Source organism: Haemaphysalis longicornis, unplaced genomic scaffold, assembly GCF_048455015.1.
Source record: "Haemaphysalis longicornis isolate Haplotype H1 unplaced genomic scaffold, Haemaphysalis longicornis Haplotype H1 scaffold_1, whole genome shotgun sequence".
In the NCBI taxonomy this organism is placed as follows: Eukaryota; Metazoa; Arthropoda; class Arachnida; order Ixodida; family Ixodidae; genus Haemaphysalis; species Haemaphysalis longicornis.
In genome coordinates this window covers 463252293-463272172 of record NW_027526203.1, presented here as the reverse complement: position 1 = coordinate 463272172, position 19880 = coordinate 463252293, and the positions used below count along the sequence as shown (strand labels likewise).

At 50.1% G+C, this 19880-nt stretch overlaps 1 protein-coding gene across 2 annotated transcripts; it reads left to right on the top strand.

The window, feature by feature from the left end:
• Window positions 1-504: 504 nt before the first annotated feature.
• Window positions 505-9016, top strand: LOC144156170 (tubulin beta-4B chain-like). Of its 2 annotated transcripts, XM_077688028.1 has the most exons (6): window positions 505-670; window positions 6005-6113; window positions 6368-6478; window positions 6875-7319; window positions 7798-8234; window positions 8763-9016. In XM_077688028.1, the coding sequence occupies exons 1-6, from the start codon at window positions 614-616 to the stop codon at window positions 8936-8938; spliced, it is 1335 nt and encodes a 444-aa protein (XP_077544154.1). In that variant the 5' UTR covers window positions 505-613; the 3' UTR covers window positions 8939-9016. The 2 variants fall into 2 exon arrangements, with proteins under 2 accessions (XP_077544154.1, XP_077544155.1); XM_077688029.1 differs by lacking the exon at window positions 6005-6113 and having other exon boundaries at window positions 534-670.
• Window positions 9017-19880: the final 10864 nt, after the last annotated feature.

Below are 19880 nucleotides of genomic sequence, written 5' to 3'. Positions count from 1 at the left end.
AAACTGCTCCATTCACTAAAGCCTTATAGTGTACTCCCGAACAATTTTGTTCCGTATGCATTTTCAGATACAGAGCCCACGAAGATTCATTTTTTTTTTTTTTGCTTCTTGGCTATGCTTCTGGAATTCGCAACGTCCATGCAGAATAATGTTTTAATTTGCTTTCTACAATCTGTTACGTCGCATCTCGCGCCAATTTCGGATAAAAATTTTTCGTGAACCACCAGCAGTATCGCGAAGGTGCGAGCAACTCAGGCGGGGTTTGCAATATCGCGACATAAAAGAACTGAATTGATAACCGCGTAAGCTTACCAATCGTTCAGTTACAAGCACACCAGGTGGTCAGAAAAATTCACAAGCTTTTTTTTCAAAATAGTGGCAGCACAAATATCAGACTTTGGAAAGCGAAACAAATCCGATAACTATAAGTATTCACGTGACCTAAAATTTCCCATCAGAGCGTTGGAAGGGGATCGCGATTGGCGCATCCACGCGTGTGTGTTCCTGTATAAAAGCAGGTGCAATGCGTGGGGCGTCGTTCTTTCGCTCGGTGGCCTCGCAAGGCTGGTAACTGCTGTTCTTCTCCGCTTACTTGGATATTCGAAAGTTCAGAATGCGTGAGATTGTGTGCATCCAGGCGGGACAGTGCGGTAACCAGATCGGCTCAAAGGTAAGACTGCTCGACTGTGTACCAAATTTGGGAGCTCCGATCTGTCAGTGCGGATGTGGTGCTGTTAAGCTTAAACCTTAATCCTTACCATATCCTTTCTGCTACGTCTATGCTGAGTGTGTAGTTTTTTTTTTTTTCTTTTACGGCATAGCTATGAATGGTTATATTTCCGTTTATTTTAGTTATGCGTGCGCATAAAAAAAATGAAAGCTCACACTAACGCGTAAGACTTGAAGGTACCGAAGCTGTACGCAACCTTCACGAACATCACGACGGTTTAAGTCCACGATTGCAGCCGATTTGCTTCTTCGCTGCAACGATCTTTGCTTCATCTTTGTTGGTGTAAGTGTTAGCTTCCTGCATTTTTGTAGGTAATAATCATCGTTCATAAAACGTTGTGTGTGCATTAGCACGTTTCACCCCTCACGGTTGAACCGAGCGTCGGCTCCCGTTACCGACGGACGTTCCCGCTGCTGGTGAGCGGTATCGGCTGGACGTTGCCGGTACCGTTCACGCACCATCGCCCGGTTGCGTAGAACCGATTCGATGTTTTGGGCTCACCGACGTCTCTTGGCACGCTCTGTGGCCACGTGGTCCGTGTTGGCTCTCTGGCCTCGTTTCCGCTTTCTTTCTTTCGAGGTTTTGAGGGGTGGGGCTCCCAATCCCCAGCGCGACGAGCCTCGAGGCCAGCGGCCTCCTCATTGGGCGTGCGGACGACCCGTGGCCAACCCATCCCTGCGTACGAGCCGGCGCACTCCTAAGATGAATGCGGAGCGGAGCCATCGAGTGACGCGAGCAGTTTGTTTGCGACAGTGAAAGTGTTGCCACGATTACGCTGGAGGGTTTTTTGGGGGGTAAATGTTGTCCAATCTCTCTAAGTATGTTTGGCGTGACAAACGTACTTTTGTCACGCCAAACGTACAGGGGTTTTAACTGCTCGGCGGTCGCCGCGAGGCATGAACTCACGTGAGCGTGCTCACGGGCGCTCTTCTTGGTTTTATTAATTTCCGGGCGGTCGCCTCGAGGCCCGGGCTCGCGTGCGCGCCCTCGCAATTTCTTGGTATTTTTATTTAAATTTGGAAACGAAAAATTGCGATTTGCTAAAGAGCTTCGCTCCTAAAAAAATATATGCCTAATTTGATGCGAAAGCTGGTACGCCTCATCGCTTCTGTACGAGTTTTCAGTAATTTCGAGTAATTTTGAGTAATATGTAGGCTTTATTTTCAAGATCAGTATTAAATTACTCGTGTCTATGACATTTTTGTTTGGGATACCTATGTCTGCTTACGTGCTTTGAAGGCGAAAGCCTGACGTACCGTTATTACGGGTACAATTTATATATACACGCCCACCCTTCAAAACAGAACCCACGCTATTTTACTATCAATCAATCCCCTCTAATCACATGCCACTGTGTCTACACACATATTTATAAATTGACACGGATCAGGCTCTTGTTTTTCTCTGGCAGGGTGCCGAGTCAGCGTAATGGCAACGCACTCGGATCCTGCTCTGGGGACCTCGGGCTGGCCTCGGACTACTTTGGAGACCGCTTTTCAGGGTCTAGAGGCCAATTACCCTGAGCAAAAATGGTTCACTCCGCACTAATCGGAGACGGTCGGTAAGGGATTGACATTTCTCAAGTAAGGTAGCTCTACCCTGCCGAAACTTGTTCTTGCCTCTTGATGGGCTTGTCATCAGGCAGGAACCCCGACGGCGCAGTCCTTGCACGGCGTTTGCGACTTCTGGCCTCGCTGATCTCGGCAGAGAAACTGTCCGTGGAGCGGGGGTGAGTTACGTGGAGGACCCGCCGCGGTGGCTCAGTGGCTAAGGCGTTGCACTGCTGAGCACGAGGTCGCGGGTTCGATTCCCGGCCACGGCGGCCGCTTTTCTGATGGAGGCGAAACGCAAAAACGCCCGTGTGTGCGAGATTTCGGCGCACGTTATAGATCCCCAGGTGGTCAAAATTAATCCGTAGCCCTCCATTGCGGCGCGCCTCATCGCCTACGTTGCGTCGGCGCGTTAAACTTGTCAATCAATCAATCAGTCACGTGGTGGTAGCCAGAGGAGGCGTTGCGAGTAAGCACTTCGGCACCATCATGGATTTGCTGGTCTGCGCAGGCCGGCAAGTCTCACTCCCAACCTGGAGTAGACGGGTCATCTTGCTGGCGGTCATGCTGGTTGTTAGTTGTGGACGTTTTGCTTAGCTCGTGTAAGCCATGATGAGCCGTACTTTGGTACTGCCATTTAGTTCCCATTGTAGCAGCTGTTGCAGTGTTCCAAGGAATCCGAAGAGCTTCCTTTGCGATCGAGCCCGCACGTGTTCGTGATTGTTCTCGTGCATTTAGACTGAGTATTTCGGAACATACCCTTGCTACAGCTGCTTCAGTTTCATCAACAAAGGCATAGGCAAACAATTCGAACACATCGGGAGTCTTGTCTTGTGCGAGTTTTCCGATGTTCGTTCTCTTAATTCTGTCTCGGAGTGCAATGGGTCTCCGCACGGGAGTGAGTTTGTCGTTGGCAGGACGGAACGCTACCCAAGCTTCACGCATTTGCATTTTTAGTGCGGCGACGTACGCTACCTGGGACGCTTCAGAAACTGCGTCCATTTATTCGCCCACTTATTCGTTCGCAGCAGGTCGCTGCGCACGTTCTGCTGCGTTGCAATGGTTTGTAGCGGTAGGCGATGAACTCATGGGCGTCCGGAAGGAGAGGCAAGGGGGGCAATTGCCCCCCCCCCCCCTCCCCACTGGAGATTCGGATATTTTTATGCATTACAAAAAAGCTGCACAGCTTGGTTGGCCCATAATTAAAATAACTTTGCCCTGAAGGACGGAAGAGAGGAGAAAACGGCACCGACGTTCCCTCCTTTGTCTCGTCCTTTAGCGCAAAGTTTTTTCAATTATGTACGCAAACCAACGAACTCAACAATCCACGCTACTCAAATGCTTAGAACACTCGGGTCCTGCGTATCTGTATGGAACGCCCTTCAGGACTGCGGTCAACATTGCACTTTAGGCACTGACTAACATTGCCGGTCATATGACTGCAGTGAAACAGACTGCCTGTGCTGGTTATTGAAGCTAGCGAACAATCCGCCGCGGTGGCTCAGTGGCTAAGGCGTTGCGCTGCTGAGCACGAAGTCGCGGGTTCGATTCCCGGCCGCGGCGGCCGCTTTTCTGATGGAGGCGAAAAGCAAAAACGCCCGTGTGTACGAGATTTCGGCGCACGTTAAAGATCCCCAGGTGGTCAAAATTAATCCGGAGCCCTCCACTACGGCGCGCCTCATCGCCTGCGTTGCGTCGGCACGTTACACCCCACAATCAATCAAGTATCTTTATTGTGTGAGCCATTTCAACAGACTTCATCACGCATGTCATCTCGCAATTTGCCAAGAAAAACCCGAGGCGTCTGCAGCTGCTATTCAAGGAAGATTGACGGAGTGCAGTTGCGTGTATGTGAACGTATTGTTCTGTGTGCAATTGGCGTGAGTCGAGAACTCTCCCGCAGCGAGACTGACCACTCTCCTTTACAAAGTGACAGCAACTTCTCGCATTTTTATTATCTTTATTTCTTTGTTCGGTAATAAAATCCAATGTATATTCTCCAAGTCTTGTTCTAATTCGCTGTTTGTAATTTTTGTAACCACAGATAACGCCTTTTTGGTGCTATCCAACCGTACCCCCCCCCCCCCCCCCCCTTCGCTGATGAATGCTACCCCTTGTAAAAAGTTCTGCGGACGCCCTTGGATGAACTGGCGCAATCTCCCTCTCCGCTTTTGCACGTGGCTCTGCGCATTCTAGTGTTTCCTATACAGGGTGTCCCAGCTATCATGCACCAAGTTTTAAAAAAAGAGTAATGGCGTAACTCGAAGAAAACCTATTGGATAATGTTTGCAGTACTGTGAAGAAGCGGTGACTAATTTTTTCTTTAATGATACTTAACTAATTATTTGTAATTAATTATCTAACTCGATAATTACTGTCCTAATCACTGAAGTGTCAATGAGGCATTTGTAGGTATCGACGAGGGGCATCTAACTGCGGTATTTTGAGCGACGAACTAATTGCGTACTCATTTATTCTGACTGATAAAGAAAACCCGCGAAATATGAAAAATACCACGTGACGGCGCATCCGCGCGCATTGTAAAGCAGCGTCCCCAAATAAGCTGATTGAAAGCAACTGCTTCCGGTGTTACCCACCCGAAGAGACAGCGCATCACCGTGATAAGGCGCGTGTGCAGATAAGGCACAAACTCGGTGGCGATTTCTTCTTTCTTTCTTTTGTTTATTTCATTCTGGCTAACTCAGAGGCAGCCTGTTTGAGGACGTTGCTTTACGATGCGCGCGGACGCGCCGTCACGTGGTATTTTTCATATTTCGCGGGTTTTCTTTATCAGTCAGAATAAATGTGTACGCAATTAGTTCGTCGCTGAAAATACCGCAGTTAGATGCCCCTCGTGGGTACCTACAAGTGCCTCATTGACACTTTAGTGATTAGTGCAGTACTTCGCGAGTTAGATAATTAATTGCAATTAATTAATTAAGTCTCATTAACGAAAAAAATGCTGTCCGCTTCTCCACAGTACTGCAAACATTATCCATAAGGTTTTCGTCGAGTTACGCCATTACTCTTTTTTAAAATCTTGGTGCATGATAGCTGGGACACCCTGTATACAGTTAACTCCCGCTATGGCTAACTCGAAGGAACCACGATGATTTGTTCGTCTTATCAGAAGCCCCCCCCCCCCCCCCCCCCCCCCCCCCCCCGGAAAAAAATAATCGGAAACACGCCCAGGTGCATGTAAATATCTTGCTTAAACACGGTGAATGACGTAGACTTACAATGAAGGAAAACGACAAAAACATAACTTTTTTTTTTTTCGCGCAACTTGATGGTCTTCAAGTGTTCTGGTCTGGTTTTATCCGGTCCAAGGGGGTGACGGAGAGCATACACCCATAAAAACAAGCGCCATAACAGGCGGAGAAATTCTTTCAACGTGCACTTCCGAGCGCCGCACCGCCGCCTTACCCTCTGTCTCCTCGCCGCCTCCATCCCACGGTTTCAGCACTCCGTGACATCAGCAGTCCTCAGGATTGCAGTCTAGACTGTAATCTAAGGCCTTTCTTTTCCTATAATCTATAGGTATGTATGTATGTATATATATGTATATATGTATCTATCGTTGCACGTCATGGCAATAAAACCAGTTAACCGCTGTCCTGTCTTCTCGCGTGTCCTGTCTTAAGCCTTCTCTACTCTTTAGTTTTTAGTTAAGTGAAAGAATCTCTACTCCCCCCCCCCCCCCCCTCCACATTTACGTGTGCAGTTCTGGGAGGTGATCTCGTACGAGCACGGGATCGACCCCACAGGCAGCTTCCACGCAGAGTCTGACCTCCAGTTGGAACGCATCAACGTCTACTACAATGAGGCCGACGGTGATGCCTTTCTGCACTGGTTCTTTGCTCTTTGACATATGCACAACCTATCTGCTATAGGTGCTTCCTTAGGAGTCAATGAGGGACTCTGGTGTTACTGATAACGCCCTCATCTTTTCCCCGTTCGTGTTGCCATTGTTCCGCCTGCATGCCCGGTTCATTTTATACCGCCTATTTGGCTGTTTCGCGGTTTTCACTAAGACTGTACTTGCGATGGCTACCTGTTCTCTTGTTTTAACCGGTCCTTGTTGCAGGAGGCAGGTACGTGCCGCGTTCCGTCCTGCTGGACCTGGAGCCCGGAACCATGGACTCGGTGCGGTCGGGCCCTTTCGGCACGCTGTTCAGGCCCGACAACTTCGTTTTTGGTGCCCGCTCGCTTTGTTACCCTTGCTTCACCTATTCGCCAAATGAACCGGGCCTGTCGCTAGGCCTATCGCATGTTCATCGACTTATCTTTATCTCGGGCTTTCCATTGGGCTCACTGCTGGCTTTAATTTGATTCCCCCTCAATGTAAGCCTACTGCATCACTACGCCCTTTCCGTTTTTGCAGGCCTTGGTCCAGAAAATCTGGTTTTGTGACGTAGTTGTAACAAAAATTGCCCTTAAATTACGCTTATGAGTATGTGTGCGAGTGAAATAGCTCTTTAGCTTACCCGTTCATCGCAACTAGCCGGTCTGTATGAGCGCTCTGCAAATCCCGAACATTTAAGATCGCTGTTCGTCAGGATCGTGCTTCTTGCGACATCCTTCTGCATCGCAGGGCATAGTGGCGCTGGCAACAACTGGGCCAAGGGCCACTACACCGAGGGCGCAGAGCTAGTAGACTTCGTGCTCGATGTGGTGCGCAAGGAGTCCGAGGCGTGCGACTGCTTGCAGGGCTTCCAGCTGACCCACTCCCTCGGCGGAGGAACCGGCTCGGGCCTAGGCACCCTCCTCCTCTCCAAGATACGCGAGGAGTATCCCGACCGCATTATTAACTCTTTCAGCGTCCTCCCCTCGCCCAAGGTTTCCGACACGGTGGTGGAGCCCTACAACGCCACTCTGTCCATGCACCAGCTTGTGGAGAACACAGACGAGACATTCTGCATCGACAACGAGGCTCTGTATGACATCTGCTTCCGCACCCTGAAGCTAACAACGCCCACCTACGGTGACCTCAACCACCTCGTCTCTGCCACCATGTCGGGCGTCACCACCTGCCTCCGGTAAGTCCCCCTAGAGTCACTGTGACTGACTCGCTCTTGCTCCGTTTCTCGCGTGAGCTAAGCGGGTATGATGGTATGCTCTTCCAAATGTTAACAGTTGAATTTGTGGGTTTCCCCGCCGATCTGACATCTGTCGTTGTTTCTTCCAAGTTTATCGTGCCCCTCAGCTGCTGCCTACTCAAGAGCCCTTGCACAAAACGTAGGCTATCCTCTTGCATTTAGCTTTGCATTTTACCAAAGAGTTGTTTCTTCTGTGCTTATTTCTACCTTTCTCCCCGCCGCCGAAGTACTGCGCTTCTGTCGGCGTGAACATTCAATGCCTGCTATCCTGCAATAGCGTGGTTTAAAGTGGTTCACTAATATAGCGTGCGCCAGTAAACTTCGGTTCCTTTCTTTTTTTTTTGCACGCACCTTCCGCGGCCGCCCAGCCTCTGATTTCCCACCATTTGAATTTCTTCCCCATTCGTAATGCCCGCAGTTTCCCCGGGCAGCTGAACGCCGACCTGCGCAAGTTGGCTGTCAACATGGTCCCTTTCCCGCGCATGCACTTCTTCGTGCCGGGCTTTGTTCCATTGACCGCAAGGGGTGCGCAGAAGTACCGGGCCCTGTCAGTGCCGGAGCTGACCCAGCAGATGTTCGACGCTAAGAATATGATGGCGGCGTGCGACCCCCGGCACGGCCGTTACCTCACGGTGGCGGCCATCTTTCGCGGCCGCATGTCCATGCGAGAGGTCGACGAACAGATGCTCAACGTACAGAACAAGAACTCTTCCTACTTCGTCGAGTGGATTCCAAACAACGTCAAGACTGCCGTCTGCGACATTCCTCCCCGGGGGCTCAAGATGTCCGCCACATTCATTGGAAACACCACCGCCATTCAGGAGCTTTTCAAGCGTATCTTGGAGCAGTTCACCAGTACGTCCGCGCTTGTTTTCACCTGCCTGTTGTCACAATGTCCGCGGCAACGCCATGTTTAAAACTAAAGGCAGCGCGAGTGTCGACCGTTAGGGGAGCTGTGCAACAGCCTCGCGTATGGTTTTCGATGTTGGTTTAAAATTACTTTGATCCTATCACCCGAATTCCTCCAATTCCATCTTATTTTGACGCCTGCACCCTTTCCAGGTACCTGATCTTCATCCAGCCTGCCACTAGCTATTCATTCTATGAACGTCACTTCCTGGAACTAGATAAATTCTTTACACGTGCTTCTACACACATATGAACACCGATTTTTGTCTCCATTTGACAGCAGTCTGTGCATATCCGTAATATGACCACGCTTATTAGTTCCGCCAATATTTCCCGGAGAGCAGACACTGCATTCCGCCCATGCAGCAAATGATGAATCCGTGCGCCTGAGTACCCGTACTAACAAAAGTGGCGTGTTTTCTCTACCCGCGCTTGGTGATCTTCTAAACCCAGCCCTTGATTTGTTCTGTGCAGCAATGTTAAGGCGCAAAGCCTTCCTTCACTGGTATACCGGCGAGGGCATGGAAGAAAGCGAGTTCCGGGAGGCCGGGTTGAACTTGAACGATCTCATCTCCGAGTACCAGCAGTACCAAGAGGCCACCGTCGATGAGGAGGGAGAGTTCGAGGATGAGCCCAACGCTGAGATCTGAACACACGACGGTGCACATTTGTGTCAATAAAAGACTACTCCCACGCGTAAGTGGGAGCCGACATGAAGCGAAGCTCAATTGCATGGCGTTCCGAATTCGTGCATCACAAAGTTTTTTTTTCTCCGCCGACAAACTACGTCCATTCATATCGCAAGGCCGCAAGACTTTCAGACTGTCACTCGAGTAATAGTGCTCGCCACGCTGCTCGTCTCCCATGGCGTTGCATACCCGGACAACACGCTGTTCAGACGCCAGCCCCGAGCAGTCTTTAATTCTGCTTTGGCCGGCGACGTAAGCGCGCTCGGTGGCGCTTCCGTCGGCGCCGCGGAACTGCGGGAGGCGTTTACCTGACCTTGGTAGAGTATGAAGGCCAGAGAAATGCTACCAGGCGCTTGCTTGGTTTGGTCCCTGGAGTAATAAAACTTCATGACATTCCTCCACCTTGTCAGTAGCAAGCCTGGATGCTGCGGAAGCCAGTTCGTTCCATGGCCATTGCATATCGGCAGCGTGGTGTTTAACTTTCTTTTCACGAATGATTGCCCTACGGCATAAAAAGTACATAAGGTACAACACTACAACAACATAAGGTACAACACTGCACCCGTAACGCGCAAAAATCCAAGAAGAGAACTGAGTGGAATACTGTTCATTGTTACCTTTTCGGGGAAATACTGTGTGGGGCCCTAGACTGCTTCGCCAGCGCGTTCAGAACGGGATTGTGTAAACCTGGAGACTGCAGCTTATCCAAGCATGTTCTACTAAAAAAATGAATAGCTAGAGATTTTGTTGCAGTGGGTAACTAAAACAAACACAGCCTTTCATACAACACCTCTTCCCAACCTACGTATACTTTGATATTCTCTTAAGAAAACGTCGTTCGGTACATTCTTGATACTTGCGTTTCTCTACATCGCTTCTTCATGCATCTTTAACGTGGGGTTTGAATAAATCGTGCACCCCTCCGTCTAGCGATCGACGATGGTCAAACTCGAAGCTTTCTCGTAGCCGATTCTCTGGTTGTCGTCGGAGTTTTAAATGCAGAGCATTTCTTTAACTCACGATGTCACCCTTTCTAGTTGTCCATCGTAGTCAGCACCCCTCCCCCTACACTATATAAAAAAAATACTTACCGGCGCCTGGTTTCGATCCCACGACCCTGCGGGCGGAACGCAATGTACATAGTGCTCTACCCACTGCGCCACAAAGCCGACACAGAATGGAGGGCTACGAACGCGCCTTATATCATCGACTCACCCCTCCCCCTACACTATATAAAAAAATACTTACCGGCGCCTGGTTTCGATCCCACGACCCTGCGGGCGGAACGCAAGGTACATGGTGCTCTACCCCCTGCGCCACAAAGCCGACACAGAATGGAGGGCTACGAACGCGCCTTATATCCTTGACTCATTCAAACTACGTCAAGAAGCTGCTGATACAGCAGCAGCAAGAACAAGAACAACTTCAACAATGACGTCTCCCATCGACTCCCTCGAATGGGGGGACTAACTCAACCAGAGGCATCTAGACGTCGACGACGCAACAACAGCCAGAGAAGAAAAGAGAGAGAAGAGAAGAATAATAATCATACCCACCTGCTAATGAATGGTCACGTAACAAGTGCAACAACATTAACGTAACGCAAACTACTTAACGTCGTGTGCCCCCGGAAATGCTCTGCATTTGATCGTGCCCCTCGCGAGGGGGAGGTTTACAGCCACCGTCATTTCACTTCATTTGTGTAGTCGCCCGCAACTGCGCTCACTTTTTCATATTTCAAACTGCTTCGACCATATTTAAATCGAGCAATCTAATAAACGCCGACTTCGTAACGTAAAGGACCCAGGTTCGATTCCGGCCACCGAAAGCGTTTTTCTTTCACTTTACCCACGATCAGTCATCATCGTCGTCAGTGAAAGTTGGCTTTCCTGCAGGGAGTTTTCGCGCGACAGACTCATCAGTGAGAACACCAGGGCTTCGTTTTAAAAGGGCAGGCCTTTCCTGTTTGTCGCAGACACATTCATCGTGGGTGAGGCTAAACGTTGATTTTGGCATGTTTCCCAACATAGATTCCCACCGTTAGTAGAAAAAGCACGACATAAAAACGAGCATACAGAAATTCATGCAGTAAAAACAAAAGCGTTCGTGCGGTTATTTGAACAGGACCATTTATTTTTTCCTATCTTAACTTCGGGACCATTCCTACCCACCGTGGTGGCTCAGTGGCTAAGGCGTTCCACTGCTGAGCACGAGGACGCGGGTTCGATTCCTGGCCGCGGCGGCCGCTTTTCTGATGGAGGCGAGAAGCAAAAACACCCGCATGTACGACATTTCGGCGCGTGTTAAAGATTCCCAGGTGGTCAAAATTAATCCGGAGCCATCCACTACGGTGCACCTCGTCGCCTTCGTTGCGTTTGCACGTAAAACCCTACAATCAATCAATCATCAATCTGTTTTGTGCCGCAACCCCTTTGCTGGGTTGCCTCCGGGTCGGTCATTTCGCAGAGTTTAGAAAGCTTGTGAGGGGCAGAAAAGACAACATGCACGTCACACCTCTGGGTCATTTTTTTAAAGCGAAGCGTCGTACCGTTACCAGCCAAGGGTTCTGTCGCGACCGTCGGCGTCAAAAGAAAACTTCCGCAAACAAGTAAAAAATTACTGGAACCGCGAGGAATTGAACCTGGACCGAATAGAGACGAGGAGGGAGAGCCCGTTGTCTTACCAATTGAGCTACTAGCGCAAACGCAGACGGGGGAGACAGACGGTGTACTCACCGAGCACAGCTGTGGGTTTACTCCATGCATTCTCGCTGAATGCCACGTGATAGCGTCAGGCGACATCTCGCGCCGCTGTGCGCTCCACCCACGGCGCATGTAGAGGCCGTGTGCGCGCCAGTGGTTCATCCATTTCGCCCTCTAAGATTTCGGATTCGTGTGCAACACCGTTACCAAACAACCGACTTACCATCCATGGAACGTGCATTGACTTAACGTTCACGAAGAAAATAACGGCGGTGAAAACGCGGTCTTATTGTGTATCACACCGATCAAAAAGCCGTTCTGAACGTCGTGCTGAAGTGAAATAATAAAGAACGTGTTACAGGTTCACTGTAGCGTTTGCTTGACGCAACCGGGCCGTAGTAACCCGCGAAATGTGGTGTTGTACAGCTTTGCTTTCCAACCACCTCCACAGGGTGAATTGGCCCACACTTTTTTTTTCAGATTGTGTGATATCGTGCATACATAGGGTATCACAGCTACCCTCTGCCTTCGCTCTGCGCGGGTTATACCCCTTTGTGGCTTTCTGGGAATTTTTGCCGGAAGGCTGCCTGTTTTATGACGCAATGTGCCCCTTTGTCCTAACACACGAACTCCCAGTCAATGGCCAAATTAGAATTCTGGAGATCCGGTTTCGGATTAAAGATGTTGGCATCTGTTGGAGCTATGATCCCAGAGCCAACAAACCACTTCGGCGTTTCAACTCCGGCGCACTCAAAGCTCGTTAAACCAGCCTTGATGTGCTTCAAAAACGCCCTTGGCAAATCTTGCCCACACTGTATCACGGATGCGTTCAGCCATCAATCCCGAAGACTGCTGAGTGCCGGATACCCTCAGCACCTCTTGGTGTCGGCACCTCTTGGCGAAAATTCGCACCAAGCCACAAACGTATAATTCCCGGGCAGAGCGTAGGCAGAGGGTAGCTGTGATACCGAACGTACGCACATCACCTAATCAGGAAAAAGTGACCCAGAGGCAATTCTGCCCCTCACAAGCTCTCTAAGCTCTGCAAAACAACCGACCCGGAGGCAACGCAGCAAAGTGGTTGCGGCACAAAACATCGGCGACTTTTTGTTGAATGCACAGAAGGCGTAGCCTACCAAATTCCCTTAAGGTGCGAAAAAGTGCACAGGTGTCGTCAGAAGTACTTGGAACATGGGAGCTGTGCACCGCATAGGAGCGCCGTGTAGCTGCACAGGCGGTAAACGAAAGTAGCAGAACACGCATGCCCGCCTGCCGACGGTGATAGTCTATCCATATGTCTCAAACAACTTTTTGAAGTTGTCAAGCGCATTTTTCGCTGCATCTTGGCCTTGGCGATGGCGCTGATAGCACACAGACCTAGAAATTTCAGAAAAAAAATTGTCACTTCAGATCACTGTAATTGCACTGAAAGAGTGCGAGAGGCGAGACCAGATTGTCTCTGCTATCAGCGCCATCGCTGAGACCAGTATGCTGCGGAGAATGCTCTTGGCCACGTTGAAACAAGCGGGTTGAGAGGTATAGATGGGCTATCACCGTCGGCAGGCGCCCACGTGTGTTCTACTACTTCCGTTCTGCTACTTCCATGCGTGTTCTGCCACAGCTCCCATGTTCCAATTACTTCGGACGGCACCTGGACTTTGGCCAAACTGGGAGCTGCGTCAACGATAGACTGAGGAAGCACACGCATAATGTAAAAAACTGTTGATTCCTCTGTCATGGGAAACGGTAAAACACGAAAGTGAAATGTGCAGCGAAATCTGCAGCTGAGCATGATTTTCGGGTCGGCGGCTGTCTTGTGAGTGTGCTTGGCAGCCGACGTCCTGCGGGTGGGTCGCTTCGTCAAAGGTGTACTCGCGTCATTTTCATGAAGGATATGACGCCAGTGAAATTAACACTTTCGTGTTAAAATATAAAACCCGAGAACGAACAACCCGAAGTATAACGTACTCTTTAGTTCTACAGGTTGCTTCCTCGCAAGAAGACCCTCTGTGCAGGGGTGCACCCTTTACAGGCCGCTTACTTCGTTGTACTGGCGTCACTTCCGTGACGGATATGACGTAAGTAAATTTTTCGTGAATCCCGGAATAAAACGCTTTCGTGTTTAAAATGCGCGGGAGGGGAAAGGTGAGGAAGGCTTCCTGGCAAGCCATTGTTTGAATTGTAGGGACTGTTCGCCAGAATTACATACAATACACTTCCATCATTAGAAAGTGCAAATCATGGCGGTCACGTGAAATTGTAGAATCAGACCGAATTTTAATGGTTGGTGAGGCATGCGTCTGCATGGCCGCTATCATCTTGTCTTAGAAAGAATTAAATTTTCTGCGCATGCGCAGATAAACTTTACGTTGGACGACTCTGTATAATCTTTCGAAATAAAACCAGTTGATAGTTCAGCGCAGTCCTTGTCCGGTGTTTCTCTGTGCCTTTGTCTTTTTTGCGCTGTTTTGCCTAAACTGCCGTTAGCGAGAGGGGTCGTTATCAAATACCAGAGACATAGCTTATCCAGGGATGCACAAAGTATATGTGTTAAGAATTCGTCCCAACGAAAATTTCTGTTTTTTTAGGAAAAGTGCCAGACTCAGAATTTGCAAGGTCAAGGCGTCCTTGGGGTGGCTGGCTCAGATCTTTTTTTATGGTGCCTACTTGCGTTCCCGCTGAAGAAAAGCCCCCAAAAGTGTCCTCCCCCCCCCCCCCCCTCACACACATACTTTTTTGAGGTTGGGGCATGCTATAAGTATTCTGAAAATCACCCGTTTTACGGGGAAAACAAGCAAGCACGATTGGAGCAGCGGGGCTGAGGGAGAGTGGAGAAGAGGAGGGGAAAGTGCTCATGTGGCTTAGGGGAAGGGGGCAAGTGCCCCTTTTGCACCCCCCTGCCGACGCCCATGTCACTCGCCACATACCGGCCCAGAAACTGCTTGCGAACAAACTCGCCCTCCACGGGAAGCTTCCCATTGTGACCTCATATATACCCACGCCGACGCCACGGAGTGCTGCTCTACGGCGTACCTTCCAGCCACACCCGGGAACGAATCCGCGCATCCCTCAGAATACAAAGTCCCCGACCTTCGGCGCATGAAGCAAGTATCAGTCCTTCCTCATAACCATTGAAGGTCCCAAACTGCCACGTGCGTGAGGCAATCTTCTGCTCCACCGTCACCAACCTCTACCCGCCCCACATAAACGTCAGGCCATGCCTACCCTGCTTTAGTCTGCAGCCACGTTTGCCCAACCCGAAGAGAATTTGTACGCTGCAGAGACCGCGGTACGAAGTTTCTGCCACACCAGGAACCCACAGAAGAGAGCCATTACTTGTAAATGCGGGGTCTCAGTTGTCACGGACCTCACTACGCTAATAGCACCTCCTGTCAGGCTTTAACTACACTTTAACGGCGATCCGGAGCTTGTCCCGGGAGCCCCCCATCGGACCGCTACGCGCCTTTGGACAGCTCTCGCGGCAGCAGCTGGGGCTACTAAGCGACTCCCGGCCGAGAGCAGCTAGTGTCGGCGAAGACCTGTTAAAAGAACGAATCTGTAGTCGGGGCCAGCCTAGACGGAATCAATCGCGCCAGGGCTGCATGTACGCGTCCCCTCAGAGAAGGGGCGAAAAATGTCTTCAGAATTAAGTGTAAAGCACTTAAGGGTTCTTTGACTGCGGCAGGAGTGATTCTTTACGCCATGTTGGAGACGCAGTGAGGTGATGTTGGGGAAAATAATTAAAATTTGATCCGTTGATTTCTGCCTGGAAGCCGTCGGGGTAATCACTGAATTGGTTTGCAACTGCCTAAACACAACCACCTCGGCTCGGGTCAGCCCTGGGTGAGGCGGTGCCGTCGTTCTCCTGCCTAGTTTGTACCATGAGAGCACCTCGTAGTAGCTGGTCATAGTGTCCTTGTCGGGGCAGTCCACGTCGTCGGCGGCCCTTCCCGCGGCGCGGCCGGCTAGTCCTCGCGCCACGGCGTTGGTCGTCTCGTTGTGGTTGGCGAGCCCCAGCGGGCTCGCTACCCCTTCTCCCGCGTGTGCGGGAAACCACTTAATCACGACACTTTAATTGCCTCCGTCGGCTTCGGCCTTGCGCAGAATACGCGCGGCCGCAGCACACCCTGTTTCTCGCGAAGTTGCGCACTGCCGTCCTGGAGTCGCACAACACCGTCGTGTATCTTGGGTCCGCGATGGCTAGGACCACCGCCGCTTCCTCGGCCTGACACGGCGTCTTGACTCTCACGCTGGCCGTCGATCTGGTCACGCTAGTTCTGGCCTCGATTACACTGACGCTGTAGGCGCCGTCGATGTTCCGGTAACTCCCCGCGTCCACGAACACGGCTCCCTCGTCGTTGGCGTGGGTTGCGATTAGCGCCTTGGCTCTCGCCACCCTCCTGTCCTGGTTGTAGGTGGGATTCACGTTCCGTGAGATCGGGCACAAGACGATGCGTCTGCTCACTCCCTCCGGTACTCGCTCCTCCGTCTCGATTTCCCTTCTTACGCTGACCCCCAGGCGACGCAGTATCGCACGACCAGTCCTTGTCTACGAGAGCCTCTCGAACTGCGCCGTCTGCTGGGCTTCCGCAATCTCCTCCAAGTTGTTGTGGACTCCCAGGGCTTCCAACTTCTCCGTACTCGTGCTGCCCAAGAGTCCCAGTGCCGCCTTGTAAGCCTTGCGAAGCATCGCGTCGATCTTTCTCCGTTCGCACTGCCTCCAGTTGTGGAAGGCCGCGACGTAGGCAACGTGGCTGACGACGAAAGACTGGACGAGTCTCGTGAGCCTATCCTTCTTCATTCCGCCTCTTCTGTTGGGTACCCTCCTGATGAGTCTCACTGCCGCGCCGGTCTTGGCCGCGAGCTTGGCCACCGTTGCTCCGTTCATTCGGTTTCACTCAATGAGCATTCCCAGGATCCGGATCTTGTCCACCTCGGGGATGACTCGTCCCCCTTGCGTTCGCACCTTGATCTTCTCGCAGTCTCTGGTGCACTGCTTTTTGCGGCTTGTTCTCTTGGGCGGAAGCACCAGTAGTTCCGATTTTGACGGGGAGCATACCAGGCCCGAGCCCTTTAGCTGATCTTCTATTGCCTCCACTGCTTCCTGCAGCTTGCTTTCAATGTGGCCGTCGCTGCCGCCCGTGACCTACAGCGTGACGTCGTCGGCGTAGATTGTGTGTCGCACGCCTTCGATTTGCTGCAGCCGGTTGGCAACGCCGATCATCACCATGTTGAAGAGGAGCGGCGATATGACCGCTCCTTGTGGCGTCCCCTCGCTGCCTAGCGTCTTCTCCGGCAACTGCAGGTCCCCCGCACAGATTCTGGTCGTCCGGTCCGTCAAAAAGTATCTAATATACTCGTACGAACTTCTTCCTAGGTTCAGGCGCGACGCTTGGGCCAGGATCGCAGAGTGTCGCACTTTGTCGAAGGCACTTTGCATGTCCAGGCCCATCCCCGCTCTGTTGTCCTTGGTGTTCGTCTCGTCATCCACGATCTCGCGTTTAAACTGGATCATGGCGTCTTGGGTTCCCAGCTTGCCCCTAAACCCGACGAGCGAGTCTGGGTCTGCAGCTCTGCTTCTTCTTGGTACCGCTGCCATCTGTTCATAAGCACGTGCTCCAGGAGCTTGCCCACGCACGACGTCAGGGAAATCGGTCTGAGGTTCTCGATACCGGGCGGCTTGCCGGGCTTCGGGATCAGGATGGTCTTAGCTTCCTTCCACTGCCGTGGGAGACGTCCGGCCCTCCAGCACTTGTTGAAGTGAGGGCCGCCGTCGCCGCGTCGTTCAGGTTCCTTAGCGCCTTGTTGCCGATGCGGCCCGGGCCCGCGGCAGATCTTTTGTTTAGGTCTTGCATGGCGTTTCTGACCTCCCACTCCTCGATGTCTCGGTCCAGCTCCGCGTTCTCCGCCCCCTGGTAGTCCGGGTGTTCTTCCCTCGGGGAGACCGGCAGGTACTTGGCGTCGAGTCTTGCCTTCACAGTTTTTTTTAGTGTTTAACTGCATGCCCCAGTTCTGACACCAGTTGTCGATAGTGATAAGTGCTTCCTGTAAATCCACATGATCACACGGTGAAGAAATTTGTTGAAAAATTAAACAATCATCTGCGAGCAAACGTACAGACACATTTTCAGGAATGACAGAAGCTAAATCATTAACTAACATAAATTAAAAACAAAAGTGGCCCTAACACACTTCCCTGTGGGACTCCAGAAGACACACAAAGAACAATTAATGAAAAATTGTTAATCACTACATACTGACGTCTATCTTGAAGATGAGCCTGAATCCACTGAATATTTTGTGTAGGTAGTCCTAAACACTGTAATTTGTATAACAACTTCCCACGTGGCACTTTATCAAAGGCTTTACAAAGATCTAAAAACAATACATCAGTTTGCCCAGACACATCAAGAACACGTTAAAATTCATGGACAGTTGTAACTAACTGGTAACAGTAGATAACCCCCATCTGAAGCCGTGCTGATGCTTTGATAGCACAGTGTGTTCACTGAGAAATTCATAGACGTAGTCAGCAATAACGTGCTCGAGAAGTTTGCAACTGCTTGTAATAGAAATGGGGTGGTAATTCTCGAACGATAAAGGATCACCTTTTTTATGAATTAGTTTAATGCGTGCTATAACCCAATCAGCCGGTATTTACCCCGTAGCAAGTGAAAGATTAAAAAGACCAGTTAGGAATTCCGATAAGTACTCAGCGTAGCGGTTGAAAAAGGCATTAGGAAAGCCGTCAGGCCACGCAGATGTTTTGGGATCTAGTTTTAATAGTTGCGTCACTAATAGGTCATTGCCTGAGTCAACGAATGAATGCTCAAGTTTATAACAATTGGTTTGAGAAAAAACGCTCTGGAAGTACGCATTAAAATAGAGAGTTATATATCAGACCGGAGAGCCAGTCCCGGTACGGTACCCGGTACTTCTGCACATGCGCACAACCAGTTTTTCCGGCACTGCACACGCGCAGTAGCGCCGGTCTCCTACCGGACACTGTACCGGGACCGGTTCTCCGCTCTGCTATAACTCTCTAATAGCACGCGCGTCCGTTATTATTTCACCATTAACCTTCGTCTTGCTAATCCCGGTCTTCCTTAAATGTCGCGAAAATTTCTGAGGGCTACTCTGAAGAAGTACTGTCAGTGCATTACTGTAAAAAGGGTTTCTTGCTTGTGCCAAGCTTGTTTGTAGCTTGTATTTCAGATCGTTAATCTGGGGTGTCATTGGTACATGCTGCTTGCGAAGTCTTTTAAGTTTACTCTTCATGTGGATTATTTTCCGGTTGCTAATCTAAGGGTTTGCACTGTGCTTGTAAGTTTTTCGATACGGTACAAAATTCTCAACACAATGACGTGTGTTTTTAACAAACAATTTCCAAGAGGTCTCAACATTGTGTAACAAGGATCCGATATGGGTATCAAGGTAGTCAGTTATAGCTACACCATTCGCCTTAGTAAATTACTTTAAGTGTGGCTGGTTGAGTATTTTTAGCTTGATCTGAAGCCTTATTCTAGGTGAAAAAAATCAGTTTATGATCAGAAATGCCCAGTTCGATGGCAACATAGCCATAGGAGAAGATTTCACCTAAAAACAGTAAATCCAAAATTGACCCGCCTCGAGTACAGACATCCACCGCTTGCTTGAGGTTGAGCAAAAACATGATGTCGAGAATTGAGTCGCCAGAAGGAGAGCAGCCATAGCTTAGATCGTCCTAAACAATTGATGGAAAATTAAAATTACCTGTTCACAATACGTTTTTCCTACACAAACCTCAAAGTGGATCATATAATTTGTTCAAAAACATATCATCCGCATCGGGTGTACGGTAAAGAGCACAAAGAAAAAAGGTAGCGTACTCAAGCGATATTTTCAAAAAAACGCTTTCATGATCAGCAATTTGATCTACGAGACAGGCGTCAACGGTATCTTTTACAATAACCGCCACGCCGCCACCACGAGAGCATCTATCCCGCTAAAAACTTGATCTCCAGGCGGTACTATTTACGCATATATCTGGGTCATATAAAATATTTTTAAGCTTATCGACTTTGTTAGCTGGGCTACCAGCATTAAAAGATATCAAGCGAAGATGGAACGTTGGGAATTGCTATGTCTTAGCAGGGTGCTTTTTTAACCTTTGACAGCCATTGTCGAGAATTTGACGAGCCGTTCCAACTGTAAAGGTCGGC